Source organism: Amblyraja radiata, chromosome 7 (assembly GCF_010909765.2).
Source record: "Amblyraja radiata isolate CabotCenter1 chromosome 7, sAmbRad1.1.pri, whole genome shotgun sequence".
Classification (NCBI taxonomy): domain Eukaryota; kingdom Metazoa; phylum Chordata; class Chondrichthyes; order Rajiformes; family Rajidae; genus Amblyraja; species Amblyraja radiata.
In genome coordinates, this window is record NC_045962.1 from 26,951,657 (window position 1) to 26,968,076 (window position 16,420).

A 16,420-nucleotide genomic window follows, 5' to 3' on the forward strand; every position below is an offset into this window, starting at 1 on the left:
ATGGTATTACTGTGTTGGAGATTGAGTAGACTAGACATGTTTTCACTTGAATGTAGAAGAATGGGAGGGAATATTTTTGAACCAGATTAAAAAAATTAAAGGACTCTATTGAATGCTGGGAAGACATTTTTGTGGCTGAGGAGTATAGATCCTGGCAGAATAAGGCATAGGCTTTTTAGGATTAAGCTATATTTATAGCCTGAATGCAAGTGAGATGTCCAGAGAGTGATTGCAGTTGAGATCAAAGCAGCATTTGATAGCATGGTGACAAAGAGCTCTATAAAGGTAGAGGTTGAAGGGAATCTCAGGGAAAATTCCTCACTGAATGGGATCAACTTGTACAAAATAAGATACTTGTGGTTGTTGAAGGTTGATAATTTCACTGCCAGGTTGATACTTTGGAAGGTCTACAGTATAGTGACCCAAGCCCGATCTTGGAGTGGTGCTGTGACATGGCTGATGGAGTTGTGGACTCCCTGCTCGAGTAATCCGGGTTCAATCCTAACCTGCAGTTTGTGTGGTCGGTACTTTGTCCCTGTGACTGCATGGCTTTTCTTTGTGCTCCATTTCCCCCACCCCCACATCTTAAACAAGTGTGAGAGTTGTGCACTGAACTGCCAAAGCTTTTCCACCTAAATGGCACCAGTCCGCAGTATAGTGATATCTTCATTGGTATTATGAATGACAATGAGATAGATTGTAAGATCAGAGAGATATTCTTGGCTTATGAAATGTCTGGTCCATTAAGGGATCCAATGACAAAAGGAAATAAGCTGTGCCTTAGGTTTTTCAAGCTTTTGTATCCTCCGCCCCTGGGTGAGGGGAAAAGAGAAATTGAGGGGGGCGTGAATAGTCTTTGATTATGGTGGCTGCCTTTCCAAGGCAGCATGAAATATATTGGAATCTAATTGGTTGGGAGGGGGGAGGTTGGGTGAGAGGCTGGGAGACTGGTCTACATGATAAAGCACATGCATGACAGTTTCTTGCAGTTTAGGGCAGAGCAGTTGCTGCGACAGGATGCTTTCTATGGTGCATCTGTTGAAATTGGTATTTGTTTATTGTCACATGTACCGAGATGCAGTGAAAATGTTGTCATACTGTACGTTAGTACAATCAAGCCATACACAAGTATAACAAGTTGTGCAAAAATAAAAATATCAGAGTATAGAATATAGAGCTACAGTGTTGTAGCATCACAGTTACAAAGGAACTTGTGTGGCCAACTAAAATGTTCAAGGGCCTCAATAAGGTAATTAGGAGATCAGGAATACGCCCTTAGTCTTTGAGAGGATCGTTCAGTCGATTGATAACAGCGGGGAAGTAGCTAAACCAGAATGTGGTGGCACATGCTTTTGAGCTTTTGCATCTTTTGCCTGATTGGAGATGGGTGAAGAGGAAATGACCTGAGTTGTAATTGTCCTTGATTATTTTTACGGGAGCAGTATGAGGTGTTGATTGGTGTGGGTGGTGTTTGGAGGCTGGTATCTGTGATGAACCAGGCTATATCCACAACTCTGCAATTTCTTCCAGCATTGGACGGAGCTTTTGCCAAACCAAGCCGTGATGCATCTTGATAGGATGCTTTCTATGCTGAATCTTCACATTGATAAGAATTGTTGGAAACATGCCAAACCTCATTTTTCCAGGGAAATAAGGGCGTAGGTATGCTTTCTTGGCCATAAATTCAATGTGGTTGGTGTTAGTCATACAAGGAACTTGAAGCACTCGCCCATCTCTACTTATCTCAATCAATGAATGGTACATTATTATTATCACGTGTGACATGTTACAGTGAAAATATTTTTTCATACCGTACTCAAAGTATGCAAAATGTAAGAGTCATGCTGAATTTACTTAGTTTTCTGGGGAAATAAGAGGCGTGGTGTGCTTTCTTGGCTGTATCATCAATGTTGTTGGACCAGGTCAGATTGTTGGTGATATTTACATTTGGTATCGTGAGCTCTGACCTTTTCCACTTCAGCATTGGTGATACAGACTGAGATGGATTCAGCCCTGCTTCCTGAAGTCGATGACCAGCTGCTTAGTTTTGCTGACATTAAGGGAGAGACTGTCTTGATCCCATGTCATTAAGCTGTAAGTTCAGTCCCTTCCCACATACATTCAGGCCATCTAGCCTTTCGCCATTTTGTAAAATCCATCATCTGAGGTCTGTTGTGTCTCCATTTTAGCACTGCACTGTTGTTACTTGCTTTTGGCTCCTTGATAATATTTCCCATATCTGTGTCCTCTACTGCTAAAAGGACAAAATCAGCAGGCACGATAATGTCATCACCTGCACATTTCCTTCCCAAGTCGTACATGATGTCAGCTTGGATAGAAACTAACATTCCTTGAATGCTGTGTCCAAATCAGTGATGAACAACCAAGGAGTGGTCCCGATGACAAAACCAAAATGCTTCTGTGTTTTAACTTTTTCTTTTGATTTAACTGTAATTAACCCTGTACTGCTCATAAGGTCAGGCAGCGTTCTGTGGAGAGTGTTTTGGTCAAAAATCAGTTACCTTGAAGGATGATTGGCCTGAAACTAACTGTTTTTCCATCGTCTTTTGAAATTTATTAATTGAGGCCTGCATTCCTGCCTTTTAGCTTTTCTAATGATGCCTACAATGCATTGAAAAGATTCCCATGCAAAATTGATAGTGCATTTTGTCTTTGAACAACATATTGACCAGTAAAAAGTCTACATTTTGGAGGTTTAAAGAAATGGATCCACTTTTGAAACTATATCAATGTTTAAAATGGTGCTTAAACTTCCAAAAAATATGTTTCTTATGGGGAACATTTAAAATTCATTTTCTAGCTTATTTAATTTCTGCTTTTCTCCCTTATAGAAATCAAAATTAATTTTCCAAAATATTATGCCCACCGTTTCAAATTGCTGGTAATTTACTTGAGAAAAATGTTTTATTAAACTAAATTATAATTAGTCCGTTTCCGTGCCATGTAACAGGTTAACCATTGTCCATAGTTTTGACCGTTGGCTCAAGTTTCTTAGCTGGAGCAGGGAATTTATATATAGTGTGAAGTTGTGTCCTTTATCCATGCTTTATTTGTGTCAAATAAGTTCATGTTTGCCCTTTCTATCCAAGTACGGGTCTTGTACAGTTTAGTTTAGAGATACAGCGCGGAAACAGACCCTTCGACCCACCAAGTCCACGCTGACCAGCGGTCCCATACACGAGCACTATCCGACAGACAAGGAACAATTTCAATCTTTACCAAAACCAATTAACCTTCAAACCTCTACGTCTTTGCAATGTGGGAGGAAACCGAAGCACCCAGAGAAAACCCACGCGATCACAGGAGAACATATAAACTCAATACTGATGGCACCTCTCGTCAGGATGGAATCTGGGTCTCTGGCGCTGTAAGGCAGCAACTTTACCACTACACCACCGTGCCGCCGAAAGCTGTAACATGCTGTCCCAACTCTTGTACTCATTACCCTGACAGATGATGGCAAGCGTGCCAAATTATGCCTTCGTCAGCCTGTCTACCTGTGTTGCCATTTTCTAGGAACTATGTACCTACGCCCCTAAGTCATCTTCTACAGTAAGGCCCTGCCATTTACTGCATAAGTCCTGCCCTCGTTTGGCACTTCGCATTTAACTGAATGAACTCCATCAGCCATTCCTCAGCTCATTGGCCCAATTGATCCATATTCCATTGTAATCTTGCATAACCACCTTCACTGTCCACAATACCACCAATTTTAAACACTTTGAGGAATAACTAGATTTGCCTGGTGCTTATAAATTTCAGGTGTTCCCTGTGTATTAGCTTCCGTATCTATTTGATGTAACGTAACTTCATTTCTTGCTCATTTGGTGTCATGCTGTAGCACCCATCTTTTGATTATTTAATCGTCTACAGTGAATGAAAGAAAATAATTCCCTTGAACTGCTGGTGCAATACAACAGGGGCTATTTCCAACATATTGTCTGCTTGGACAGAGTGTTGGTGATCAGATTAGATTTCCTTTGAATGCTGTCAACTTGGCTTGGGTTACCACAATGACTTTAAATTTTATTAAAACAAAGAATGGAGGTCTCCTTTAGATTTAGCTGTCATTTTATGCATGGATATGACTTGATTAGCTGCTAGAAGTTCTGTTGTGGGCACTACACTGTTATGAACCAAATACATTAAATTTATGAGCTGCAAGAAAATCCAATTATTCTTTCACACGTTTCTTGGAAACCAGGCATGATATTTGGGTTGCAAAAACAAGGAACTGCATGCAAATGCTGGTTGACACAAAAATACACAGTGCTGGAATAACTCAGTAGGTCAGGCACCATTCCTGGAGAACATGGATGGGCGACGTTTCGGGTCAGAGCCCTCCTTCAGAGTAAGATGGGTCACGACTAGAAGCGTTGCCTATCCATGTTCTCAAGGGATGCTACCTGACACGCCGAGATACTCCAGCACTTTGTGACCTTCGATATTTAGGTGATCTGTTTCGTGCTGAAGTCTGGATGGTAAGTTACTCATTGACCAGAAGGATATGATTCTCCTCCAGCTGAGAACTGTAAATGGGTATGTTTATTAAGTAGTACCAATCTCCGTTCAACAACTTGGCTACAGCATCAAATTGCTGAGGACACTGATGATGTGGGTACTAATATGTAGGCATGATATACACTTGAAGGCTTGCAGAACTAGCAGGATGTTTTACAAATGGAAGATGGTTGAAAATATATTTTTGTCATTTATTCATCTATCTTTTACATAGACAGAATCAGTGCACAGCTTTTTACTATGTGATGATCCAATTTTCTAGCAATAGGTATGTTAAGGGAATCTGTCCAAACTGAATACCTCTCAGTGGGAAGATGGAATTCTCCTTGTTTCAAGATGCAACGATTGTCTCCATACCTTTTTATTTATCCAGTATTGTTATGCTGCTGCTTCCCAGGTTTAGAACCAGAACCTGAACAAGAAAGTTTAATCATCTCTGCAATTACCATCCTGCTTGCCTATGCTTTTTCCTTCAATTCCTCAACTTCCGTCTCCACCAAAAGCTCGCAACTGTCGACTAGAAGCGATGTATCTTGCTACTGTGACTTCCTTACTTCTTACTTCCTGAAAGGACTCTATTCCATTTTTTTTGTTTCTGTTACATCGCCAATGTCCACAATTGTGCTTCTCATTTGTCACCTTTTTCCCTCAACCATGCTTCTCCACAGCTTGGTTAATATGGCCTTTTACTGCGGCTGTGTCTCCACCACTTCCAACAAGAACGGATGTTATCTTCTGCAATGTGATATTACTAGCAAAATGTTCCTCTTTCAGCATTTTGAAGGGACCGATTCAGAATGCTCCGGTTCACCAATTTCCATCAAAGTACATGCCATTATCACAAGCAGTCAAAGGAAATACTACAACTGCACTTTTACCTTTCTTCTTGCTGCCCAGGAGCAAGAACCATTATTTTTATGGATGAAGCGGGGAGCTGCTCCTTCCAATTGATTATATTGCATTTACTGCTCACAGTGGTAGTCACTACATTGGGGAAATCAAATGCAGATTAGGCGAGTGTCTTGCAGAGCACCTGTTAGTTTGCAAATACAAACCCAAGTTAACCAGCTACCCATTTGTTAAATCTGTTCTCATTCATTTATTTGTCTTCTGTTTGTCTTTCTACCTTCAAAATAACTATCTTTCATTATTCATGAATGCTTTCGCCATCCCTTTGACCTGGCATAAATAACATTTAATCACTTCTGTCCTCCATGTTTTCTTCATTCTTTCATCTGCTCCTTTTACTTAGTAATTTTAAAATTCATTTTCCAACACTTCCTTTTCCAACAGCAGCCATCAACCCAAAATGTTAATGTTTCCTTTCACACATACTGCCTGACCTAGTGTTTTAGCTTTATTTCCAGTTTCTAGCATCTCCAGTTGTTTTAATATATATTAGAATTTTGATTGTACACAAAATTGCTGGAGGAATTCAGCGGGTGCAGCAGCATCTATGGAGCGAAGGAAATAGGCGACGTTTCGGGCCGAAACCCTAGAATTTTGATTGGTGTCCACTGCACCAATCATGAGTTGACTTAAATTGTTTGTCCTTTATTACTACAGAAACCGCTAATATTACAACATTTAATATTAAACTGATTTGTTTCTTTTGAGTGCATCTTTTTGCTGAAAACACATTGGCAATCTTGGACATCAAAAACAAAGCTTGTCGCACCAGAAAGTTTTCTTTTGTGTCCTAATACATGCATTTAATTTTGATCTTGCAAAGTAGTTTTTTTTTAATGAATAAAATTACAATATAGTAATACTGGAAAGACACAAATATCTGCCAATAAAACTTTTGAAAATTAAAAAATGACTAAAATAATATTCATGTATTCAATAATGGTTCATGAAAGTTTAGCAGAAGAACCTTTGTTTTCTTGAAATTCATAGTTGATGGTTGAACATGACCTTATTCATTCCAGATATTCAAATTAAAGAAGAAGAGGACGATTCTGAATCGTGGCAACTAGCATCACAGCATTCTAATGTGAGAAATGCATCAGTCCTTGGTTCTAGTGATTTAGCACAAGTATCTGTGAATCTGGATGAGGATGGAAATGACCAGCAGTATCAACCAGGGAAACGACTTCGCAGAGTTGCATGTACCTGTCCCAACTGCAAGGATGTTTTGGGAAGGTATGCTTGCGCTTAATACAGAATCTTTTATTTTAATTATGATGAAATTCTCTTTTGGCTTGTCTGTGTCAGCACCACTATGCTCGCTGCCTCAAAATTTTATGGACCTGTTATGGAAATTAGCTGCTTTCTAACAGTTTGGACTTCCGAGAATGTCCAGCGAGAATTTATGAATGATCCTTGAATGAGTAGTCTTCTTAATTATCAATGACCCAAGTATTCGTTTTGACTTGAAAATTAAATTAATTTTGTTCCTCTTTATTGTTGTAACTCCTTATTAAATATTTTTTGTCTTTAAAGTCTGCCAGCTCCAAAATATATTTTAATGTGATTTGTGAACATCTACTGTTTGGTCAGTGCTGAACTAAATTACCTGCAGGGTGCTTCTTATTTGCCTTTTAGTTTCAGGATATATGGAGGTAATAAGTGCTTCCTTGTGAAAAGATGGAAATCCGTACATTAAATTCAATTAGTTTACCCTCTTTAATCATCAATATACATTTTGTTTATTTCGCGTAGACTTGTTGAAATTTGAGAGTGTAAGATTGCCCGTAAAGGCTTAAACAAGCACCTCATTTAAACTCATTTCCAGCAGTGTAAAATGCAGTTTAAAATGTTTTAGCGGCCAGCTGCTTTTGAAATCTAAACGTGATTACTTCCAGAAAATGCTCAACTTTGCACTTTTTGAACCTGCAGGTTACAAGATGGAAAGAGGCCGGAAAGTCCATGTTAGTTCAATGCAAGAGCAATCAAACTAATCCCATTACCCTATCCTTCCCACAGCTGTAAAATATTTTGCTTCAAAATATTTGTCCAGTTCCGTTTGGAACAGTATGATACCATCTACTCCCACAATCATCCCTCTTAGTGCATTCCAGAGTGCGTTCTTAGTGCACTCTTTGCTGTTTGGAGAGAAAAATGCGTCACTTTTAGAAACATAGAAAATAGGTGCAGGAGTAGGCCATTCAGCCCTTCGAGCCAGCCATTCAATATGATCATGGCTGATCATCCAACTCAGTATCCTGTACCTCTCTTCTCTCCATACCCCCTGATCCCTTTAGCCACATCTAACTCCCTCTTAAATATAGCCAATGAACTGGCCTCAACTACCTTCTGTGGCAGGGAGTTCCAGAGATTCACCACTCTCTGTGTGAAAAATGTTTTTAACGTGACTTACTGTTCTTTTCCCAATCACTTGCATTTTCACATGGTTATCATTGATTTTGATTGCTTTTTAATCTGCAGGAAATTTTAAAATAACATTAAACATTTACATAATTCAAAGAATAGATTTGAAATGCTTTAGTAATCCTTTCATTGAATTTTTCTTCAGATCCTCCAGTAACTTGGGCAAGAAGAAACAGCATATATGCCATTTTCCAGGTTGTGGAAAGACTTATGGCAAAACATCCCATCTTAGAGCTCATCTTCGCTGGCACACAGGAGAACGACCTTTTGTGTGTAACTGGGTATTTTGTGGTAAACGGTTCACTCGCAGTGATGAGCTGCAACGTCACAGAAAAACACACACAGGTCATTTTCATATTTCTGCCTTTTTAAGATAGTTATGTAACAGAATTGTATTTATCTTGACACAAGTTACTGTTCGTCCCTTGTGAATTCCCAATTGTTCCTAGCAAAACTCCCAAGTTTGCACTAGGTTTTATAGTTAGCTACAAGCCCAATTGTGCATGCAGGAAAATGGCTCAACACCAAAAGTAAAGGTTTGAATTTAGAATTTCTCGCATCTGTAGTTTATTAATTTTCATAAATTTAGTTTTTTCTAATTAGATTATGCATGTTATTTCAACAGCTGCAATGCTGTTGACGAGCATGATTGTATTTTAATGAAGGGTGTTAAAAATATTGACTGATGGCACAACCCATATTTGTAGTCATTGGTGCTTAACTTCTAGAAGTTGCTGCATCTGAGCTGGTGGAGAGCACATAAATCTCTCCAATCTGCACCTTCAGATCATCCGTTGGAAAGGAGCAGAGCTGCCAAGTAGTACGGATTTTCCATATTTTGTACGGAAATGCAATAAGAATATGGATGTACGGTTTTGCTTTGTAAAATACGGATTTTTTAAAAATCGGCCCGACTTCCTGTTTCATCTTGCTGCTTAAAAAATGCAAGGATATAAAAGGTCATACTGTAACTCTAAAAATTATAGCAGATTAAATCTATTAGTATTTTAAAATTCAAGATCTGGATGATTATTTTTGTAAGCTTTGATCTGCCTGTCCGGTTCCAGGATTAAACAGCGCTGTCAGTTTAGCGCGTGGGAATTTAAACGAACAGCACTATGGGTTCTAATTATAGCGCTACCAGCTGGAGCGCTATTGCCTTTACACATAGCGCTATTGCCTTTAACAGCGCTATGGGTCACGGACTGTTCGGGGAGAGAGGGAGAGGGAATAAGAGAGGGAGGGAGAAGAAAATAGAGGGAGGGAAAGGGGGAGGGAGAGGGAGGGAGGGAGAGGGAGGCTTCTAAAATGGCTTCTAGATCATCATCTGGTGCTAAAAGCAGGAAGCAGCCGTTCAAACAACAGTATACAAAGAGATGGCAATGAATGCACTGTCAAGTAAGGTGCTTAGAAGACATGTCAATTGGTAGCAAAGTTATGCATTCTTGTACTCTTACACGGGTATGACCGCACATAAAATATTTTTTTCACAAAATGGCGCTGTGTAAAAATACTGATTTCCTCAGCAAAATACTGATTTTCTGGTACTAGAATACTGAAATGCTCTGAAAAACGGCATCTGAAGGAGAAATGGGGACTGTGTGGGACAGGTTGACTACATTTGATTACATTCAGTTTTCTTATATTGTTATTTCCACTTTCATTATTTACTCTCGCATGTAACCAACAATAGATATTAAACTACTTAGTTCCCTGCCTTCCTGCCACAATTTTTGTATAAAAGGAATCGCACTGGTTACTTTCCAATATTCTCAATGCCCACAAGAACTCAACGAATTTTGATAAATTGCAACAAATGGGTCCACTGTCTCTGCAGCCACCGTCTTTAAAATGATTGGGTGCCATCAGTCATCTGCAATTTATCTACTTTTAGCTTTGAGATTCTCGTGCACTCTATCCTTTTGCATTTGAGATTTTTTCAACTACTTCTGTGTTATTTGAAATTAGCCCATGAATTATTTTTGGGGTGTGTGCAGTGACCTCCACAGTGAAGACAGAGGCAAAAAAGGGATTAACTTATTTTGTTTCCTGTTCTTAATTCACCAGCCTACTTCTTCATTGGCCCCACATTTGCCTCAGTCAGCTTGATGCTGGCCCAAGGAAAATAGGTTGACCAAAATGTGGTTTTGATAAGGAGATCGTGAAATGGTTGAGACAAACTTTTCTCAACAATGACCCAACAATTTGCCTAATATTTGCATTAAAAGACCAGCAGTGTGATGTTTCTCCATTCAACATTTTAGCTCAGTAAATGAAATTACAACTTTATATGAAATGTGTCTTCATTCAACACTTAGTGCAGACACTTGCACGGTCTTTTTGAACTGAATTTGAAATTAGATTGAAGAGTTCAAAGGTTATTATTTTTCATAATTTAACTCTACACTTTTTATTTCAATTATATTTGCTCTAACAAAATTAAAATGGGATTTGTTATATTTGTGTAAGACATTTGTGTAAGCTAGTAGTTTTGCAGAAAGTGAAGATGGTTGTGAATGTTTGCAGCAGGATCTGGATCGATTGGCTAGGTGGGTGGAGGAATGGTTGATGGAATTTAATACAGAGAAGTGTGAGGTGTTGCATTTTGGGATGTCGAGCTAGGGCAGGACCTACACAGTAAATGGTAGGCCTCTGGGTAGGGTTGGAGAGCAGAGAGATCTAGGAGTACAGGTGCATGGTTCCTTGAAGGACGAGTCGCAGGTAGATAAGGTGGTCAAAAAGGCTTTTGGCACTTTGGCCTTCATCAGTCAGAGTATTGAATATAGAAGTTGGGAAGTCATGTTGCAGTTGTTTAAGACGTTGATGAGTGCATTTAGAATATTATGTTCAGTTCTGGGCACCATGTTATAGGAAAGATATTGTCAAGCTTGAAAGGGTTCAGAAAATATTTGCGAGGATGTTGACAGGACTAGAAGGGTGTGAGATGTAGGGATAGGTTGAGTAGGCTGGGTCTCTATTCCATGGAGCATAGGAGGATGAGGGGAGATCTTATAGAGGTATTCAAAATTGTGAGAGGAATAGATCGGGTAGATGCACCGAGTCTTTTACCCAGAGTAGGGGAATTGAGGACCAGAGGACACAGGTTTAAGGTGAAGGGGAAAAGATTTAATAGGAATCCGAGGGGTACCTTTTTCACACAGAGGGTGGTGGGTGTATGGAACAAGCTGCCTGAGGAGGTAGTTGAGGCTGGGACTATCCCATCGTTTATGAAACAGTTGGACAGGTACATGGATAGGACAGGTTTGGAGGACTATGGACCATGCGCAGGCAAGTGGGACTAGTGTAGCTGGGACATTGTTGGCCAGTGTGGGCGAGTTGTGCCGAAGGGCCTGTTTCTACACTGTATCAATCTATGACTATAGGTTGATTTCCTGATGTAATTTTTGGAAAAGCTTTATTGTAGGTGCAATTTATTTTCCAGTTAAATCAAAGTCATACAGCATGAAAATAGGCCCATCGGCCCAACTTGTTCATGCCAACCAAGATATCCCTTTTAAGCTAGTCCAATTTCCTTGCGTTTGGCCCATGTCCCTCTAAACTAGATTTAAAGCTGTACATTTGGAACCTTATATTTAATTTTGTGTTTAAAGAGCAAAGCTGATCAGAAATGTTTCGAAGGATTGAGAATTTGGAAGAAGGTGGTGTAACATCATCATAGGTTGAAAGTTACTATGGAGAAGTACAGGTGGTTCTATTAAATCGCAATAGTTGCTTTCTGAAGATATGTGCTGGAGAAAACCACATAATAAAAACCTTTGTGTCAATGGGAGGAAGTTGGTTGGGGGCTAGAGTGTTTCAGACTTGCAATGACAAAGATAATTTTTACCCTACCGGATTTTCAAAAATCAAAGCCTTTTTAATAGCAGTTTTTGTTATTGCAAGCTGAAAATGCTAAATACTGAATGTTACATTGTTTAATAGAGTGTCATTGCAGTGCGAATAGAAACAATTGCGTGTCAATTTCTATGGCCATCCACGGTTACTGTAGCAGCTGTTTTCTTAAGAAACAATGGTGTCCGATTACTGCAGGGAAACAACATGGAAACTGGTTCCTCCCCCTCCCCCATACTGTTGAAATCCAAAACAGCTTTTTTTCTCGTGGCCAATTTTTAAGCAGTTCTCTAGTTCCGAATAAATATCACGTTGTAACCAGTTCTGCCCACAAAATGCAAATAGTGTTCTCTAATTCAACACTCGCAAAGTTCCAAAGTTATGTTATGGGAACATTATAGCAGAATTATCTGTAATTATACAGACATCGAATTTTTTAAGTCCAACTAGGTAACAAGAGTTGGTATCTTGTAACATTTTGAATTAAGATTAAATTTGTTTTTCAACTAGTCATTGAGAAAAGCACCAAGTGCAAAAGCTTTTAGTCTCACTTATTTTATATATAATCTTCAGATCGGGTATCAGGCATGCTTCCTACATTACAAGAGAGACAACAACTCAAAAAATCTTGTCTCTAAAGTGCTCAAGATACTGTGAAATGTGTCTTATCAGTGCAAGTACACTGATCAGCCATGATCATATTGAATGGCGGTGCAGGCTCGAAGGGCCGAATGGCCTACTCCTGCACCTATTTTCTATGTTTCTAAGTACATCTTCTGGAGATATTGATTTTTTTATTTTTTCCTTTCCCTGTCCCCACCTCCACCTTATCTGCAGGTGAGAAAAAATTTGTCTGCCCAGAATGCTCCAAGCGCTTTATAAGAAGTGATCATCTTTCAAAGCACATTAAAACACACCAGAACAAGAGGGGCAACCTTTCCAGCCACAACAGTGCAGCTATATCATCAATGGAAGTGACTTCGGCCTCGGATGTTGGTATCCTTGCATCTGGAGGAACTATTATGTCGCCGGTAATAGCAAACATTCAGCAGGGTCATATGGAAGGGATTGGAACTGATCATTCTGATGGTGCAAATACAGAAGAAATGTTGCATAATACTGATATACAGTTAGTCACAATTGGTGGGGATGACTGTATGGACTAAAATTTACAGAGAAACAATATGTTAGTGGATTTTATAAAAGAGCAAAAGGCTGGTAAATTTTATGCTTTTTCTGCGGTCTTTTTATCAGTGTGATAAAATTTCATCTATTATGGAAAAGTGACATGTCACTAAAATGCCTTATTTTCTATGTATTTGTAATACAGTATTCATAACTATTGAACACTGGCAATGTTGCATGTACATTTTGCAGATGCTCACCATGTAGCAATTTTCAAATATAGCACTCATAGATTATAAACACAGGAAAATAGCTATGCAAGACTGGGGAGGGGGGCGGGGGCGATCTTGAAAATTAAGACGGGGTTGATGCAGTCCAGAATGGGAAAGTAAATGGTATGTACATCTTGAACACAATTTATTGTGATATATCTGTTTTCTATTAAATTTCGTAGCAATTTTCTAATTCAACATTACATTTTCTGATGTAACAGGCATATTTCAAACATAAAAGGGTCACTGGTCTGCATTCTATAAGGTGATTAGTAAACTAGCTGTCAGTTTAGTGTCCAGGTATGCATTTGTGTGTTACTAACCTCTTTATAAAAGAGGAATATTGTAAAAATGGGAACTGAAGTCTTAATCTATTTTTTCAATTTATTAAAAGCCATTTTTTGCTAATGTTAAGGATCATCTGCCAAATAACTGTGTTGATTATATTTAACCTTGAAGTTACAAAGTGGCTACTAAATGAAGCTTCTTTGACACTTTGCAGATCCTTATGCATCTCTACCCTTTGTAATTTTCTATATTCAAGTTTTTACCTTAACTATTTGTTGCGCATATATATATATTCAGTTTGTATTTTTATTATGTATTTGTTAAGGCTGCAGAGAGGTGTTGCTTAACTATTTAATCTCAATCATCATTTCAGCACCATAGAAATGGGGATCTAAATGCTACCATTTGACTTTTATTTCTTTCCAAACTGCTTATGCAGTGCTATTACAAATCACAACAATTTCCCCCAGAATATATTAGAGACATCTTGTGCCAGTTTTTAAAGTACTGAATCACCTCGTAGTTTGTACCCTTTTGAAATTTATTTTTAACTGTCTTGTCCTTTTTGTAATGAAATAAACATTCAGATTGCAATATAAACCGGCTTTGATGAACCAAATTGTGATTTCATTAGTTTTATTTTGGTTCAGCACATGAACCACTGCTATGATGGGATTATCAGTGTCACATGGTTTAACATTATTCCTTGAGTAAAATAATATTTTGTGCATATGTTTATATGATGAGTCTATTGATCATTGTTTCTAATTTGCATCCAGTTACTCACTAGTATGTGTTTTATGATTATCCAGAACTTCCTCCCAAATATATTATACTTCAGCATAGGACATGAGACCTACTGAGGTTTTTCCAGCAGTTCGTGTGATTCCTTCACTTCAGTATTTTTTTTTTAACTCGTCACAAAAATGTCAAGTTCCAATGGGAAATGGGTCTGAAACTAAGATGTGTTATTTGTGCAAGTGCCAACAGCTGAGGTTAAGTGTGTTACATGTGAAAATAATGGACAGTACCGTTCTGTAGTAACTGTTATTTTAAAAAAAAGAACTTATGTTAATGTTTTAGAAGGGTTAAGCAACTTTCTTTGCATTTTAGAGCTAATTTCGATCATTCTTCCTACTTCTTCCACCTCTCCCCATCCCTCCCAAAAAAAGTTAGGTGTTTGAAACAATTATGAAACTTGATTTTAAAATTCAATAAAAATATATACATACCATGTGGAAATTGTGTCTAGGGCTACATGTTCCTTCCAAATGTATAAATATAAATAAAAATGCTAATAAAGTAAGATTATGCTATCAATAAAATGCTGACCTTATTTAAATGTTATCAATTTTCAGCTATTAAAAGGGAGTTTAATTATATTTTACTCCCAAATAATATGCTAAGTATAATTATGATGCATGCGGTACCCATTTTTAAACGTTTGTGGTGCTTAATTCAAATGGGAAAATAAAATATTATGAAATTGTTCCAAAAGATGTCGAATGAACAGCTGGAATTGAATATGTTGTTTAAATTGATTTTCGGTGCCTGGTATCCTGGTTGCATATGCTATTTTTTTAATGGTATGAAACTTTATTTATCCTTCAAAGATTATCTCAAATTTGGAAAATAATCAGAATATCAATCATGCAGTCATTCTGGAGGAACTCAAATATTGTTTTGGAAATTTATGATTTCTCATGTTTGGGTTCATCACAAGTGATGCACGCATTGTTTCTGACCAAACTTTAACAAACTGTTTAAATTTTGATATGGTTAAATCCATGACATTCTCACCTGACCATTGTGAAACAGCAAAAGAACAAATGTTTGGAAAAAATGGAGCAAGAGAGAAATAATCAATTTACGTGGGGCTAAGGATAGGCAGAGGTGAAGAGATGGGTCTTGAGGCGGGACTGGAAGATGGTGAGGGACACGGAATTGCGGATCAGTTGGGGGAGGGAGTTCCAGAGCCTGGAAGCTGCCCTGGAGAAGGCTCTGTCCCCAAAACTGCGGAGGTTGGACTTGTGGATGGAGAGGAGACCGGCTGATGCGGATCTGAGGGACCGCGAGGGTTGGTAGGGGGAGAGGAGGTCAGTGAGATATGGGGGGGGGGGGGGGGGGGGGGGGGGCAGATGGTGGAGGGCTTTGTAGGTGAGGATCAGGATTTTGTAGGTGATCCGGTGGGAGATGGGAAGCCAGTGAAGTTGTTTGAGGACTGGAGTGATGTGATGCCAGGATTTGGTGTGATATGAAGGGAAAGATAATAAGGGCAATGTGCAGAACTGCAACTGTGTTCATTTTGCAAGAGTGTTGCATTCCCTCTCACATGAAAACATCCTGAACCAGGAAATATGTAAATAATTTGACATTTATTATTGGTTTACTTCTCGGAGTGCCTCTTGGATGCAATCTGTCTCCATAATGACAATGCATGTGAGGCTGCTTTTGTGAGTTATTTAGAAAGGAATTACTTAATTTTTTACTATTGCATGAGATCTCTGCATCCATTAATTTGCTCAACCGTCACTGCAGATCTCGTTTCCTTTCAAATTTGTGATTTAGCTACTCATCCAGCCTCACTAACTTGACTACCCAGCATCATCTCCAAGTCCATCCTCCCTTCAACTGAAATTATAAATGAATTTCAACAATCCCTTGAAACAAAACTTGACCTCTTTACTACTACAAAATTACTGTCACATTTCCAGGCTACATTCTTTTTGGTAAACAACTTCAATGCATTGTTTTAAAAGAAGAAGGGAAAAAATGAATTTCATTGTGTCTAAGTGTGTGACAATAAAGTACCATTGAACCATTAAAAACATACGTTTTCCAGCTACTTAACTGAAATCTTTAAACGTTCCATCTTGGTAACAGCTGTTAAACTTGAAAGTCATAAACAAAATGCAGATTTGCCATATCACCCACTCCCAACATCTGGATTAATAGTAATGCTCCTTCCCATTCCTGTGCGATGAGGGGGCAATCTCTAGATACAGCTT

The 16,420-nt window shown here is 38.6% G+C and overlaps 1 protein-coding gene and 1 long non-coding RNA gene across 4 annotated transcripts in view; one reads left to right on the forward strand and one right to left on the reverse strand.

The window, feature by feature from the left end:
* Positions 1–14,732, forward strand: part of sp3 (Sp3 transcription factor) — a 41,644-nt gene extending 26,912 nt beyond the window's left edge. For all 3 annotated transcript variants that reach the window (XM_033023934.1, XM_033023933.1, XM_033023935.1), the window contains 3 exons: positions 6,474–6,687; positions 8,021–8,220; positions 12,565–14,732. In XM_033023934.1, coding sequence (XP_032879825.1) covers positions 6,474–6,687; positions 8,021–8,220; positions 12,565–12,893 — 743 coding nt within the window. In that variant the 3' untranslated portion in view covers positions 12,894–14,732. The remainder of the gene's footprint in view (positions 1–6,473; positions 6,688–8,020; positions 8,221–12,564) is intronic.
* On the reverse strand, positions 5,804–6,155 carry LOC116975176. Its single transcript, XR_004412560.1, has 2 exons — positions 6,037–6,155; positions 5,804–5,912 (listed from the first exon to the last, which is right to left on the reverse strand). It is a non-coding gene; the product is annotated as an uncharacterized LOC116975176 (long non-coding RNA).
* Positions 14,733–16,420: the final 1,688 nt, after the last annotated feature.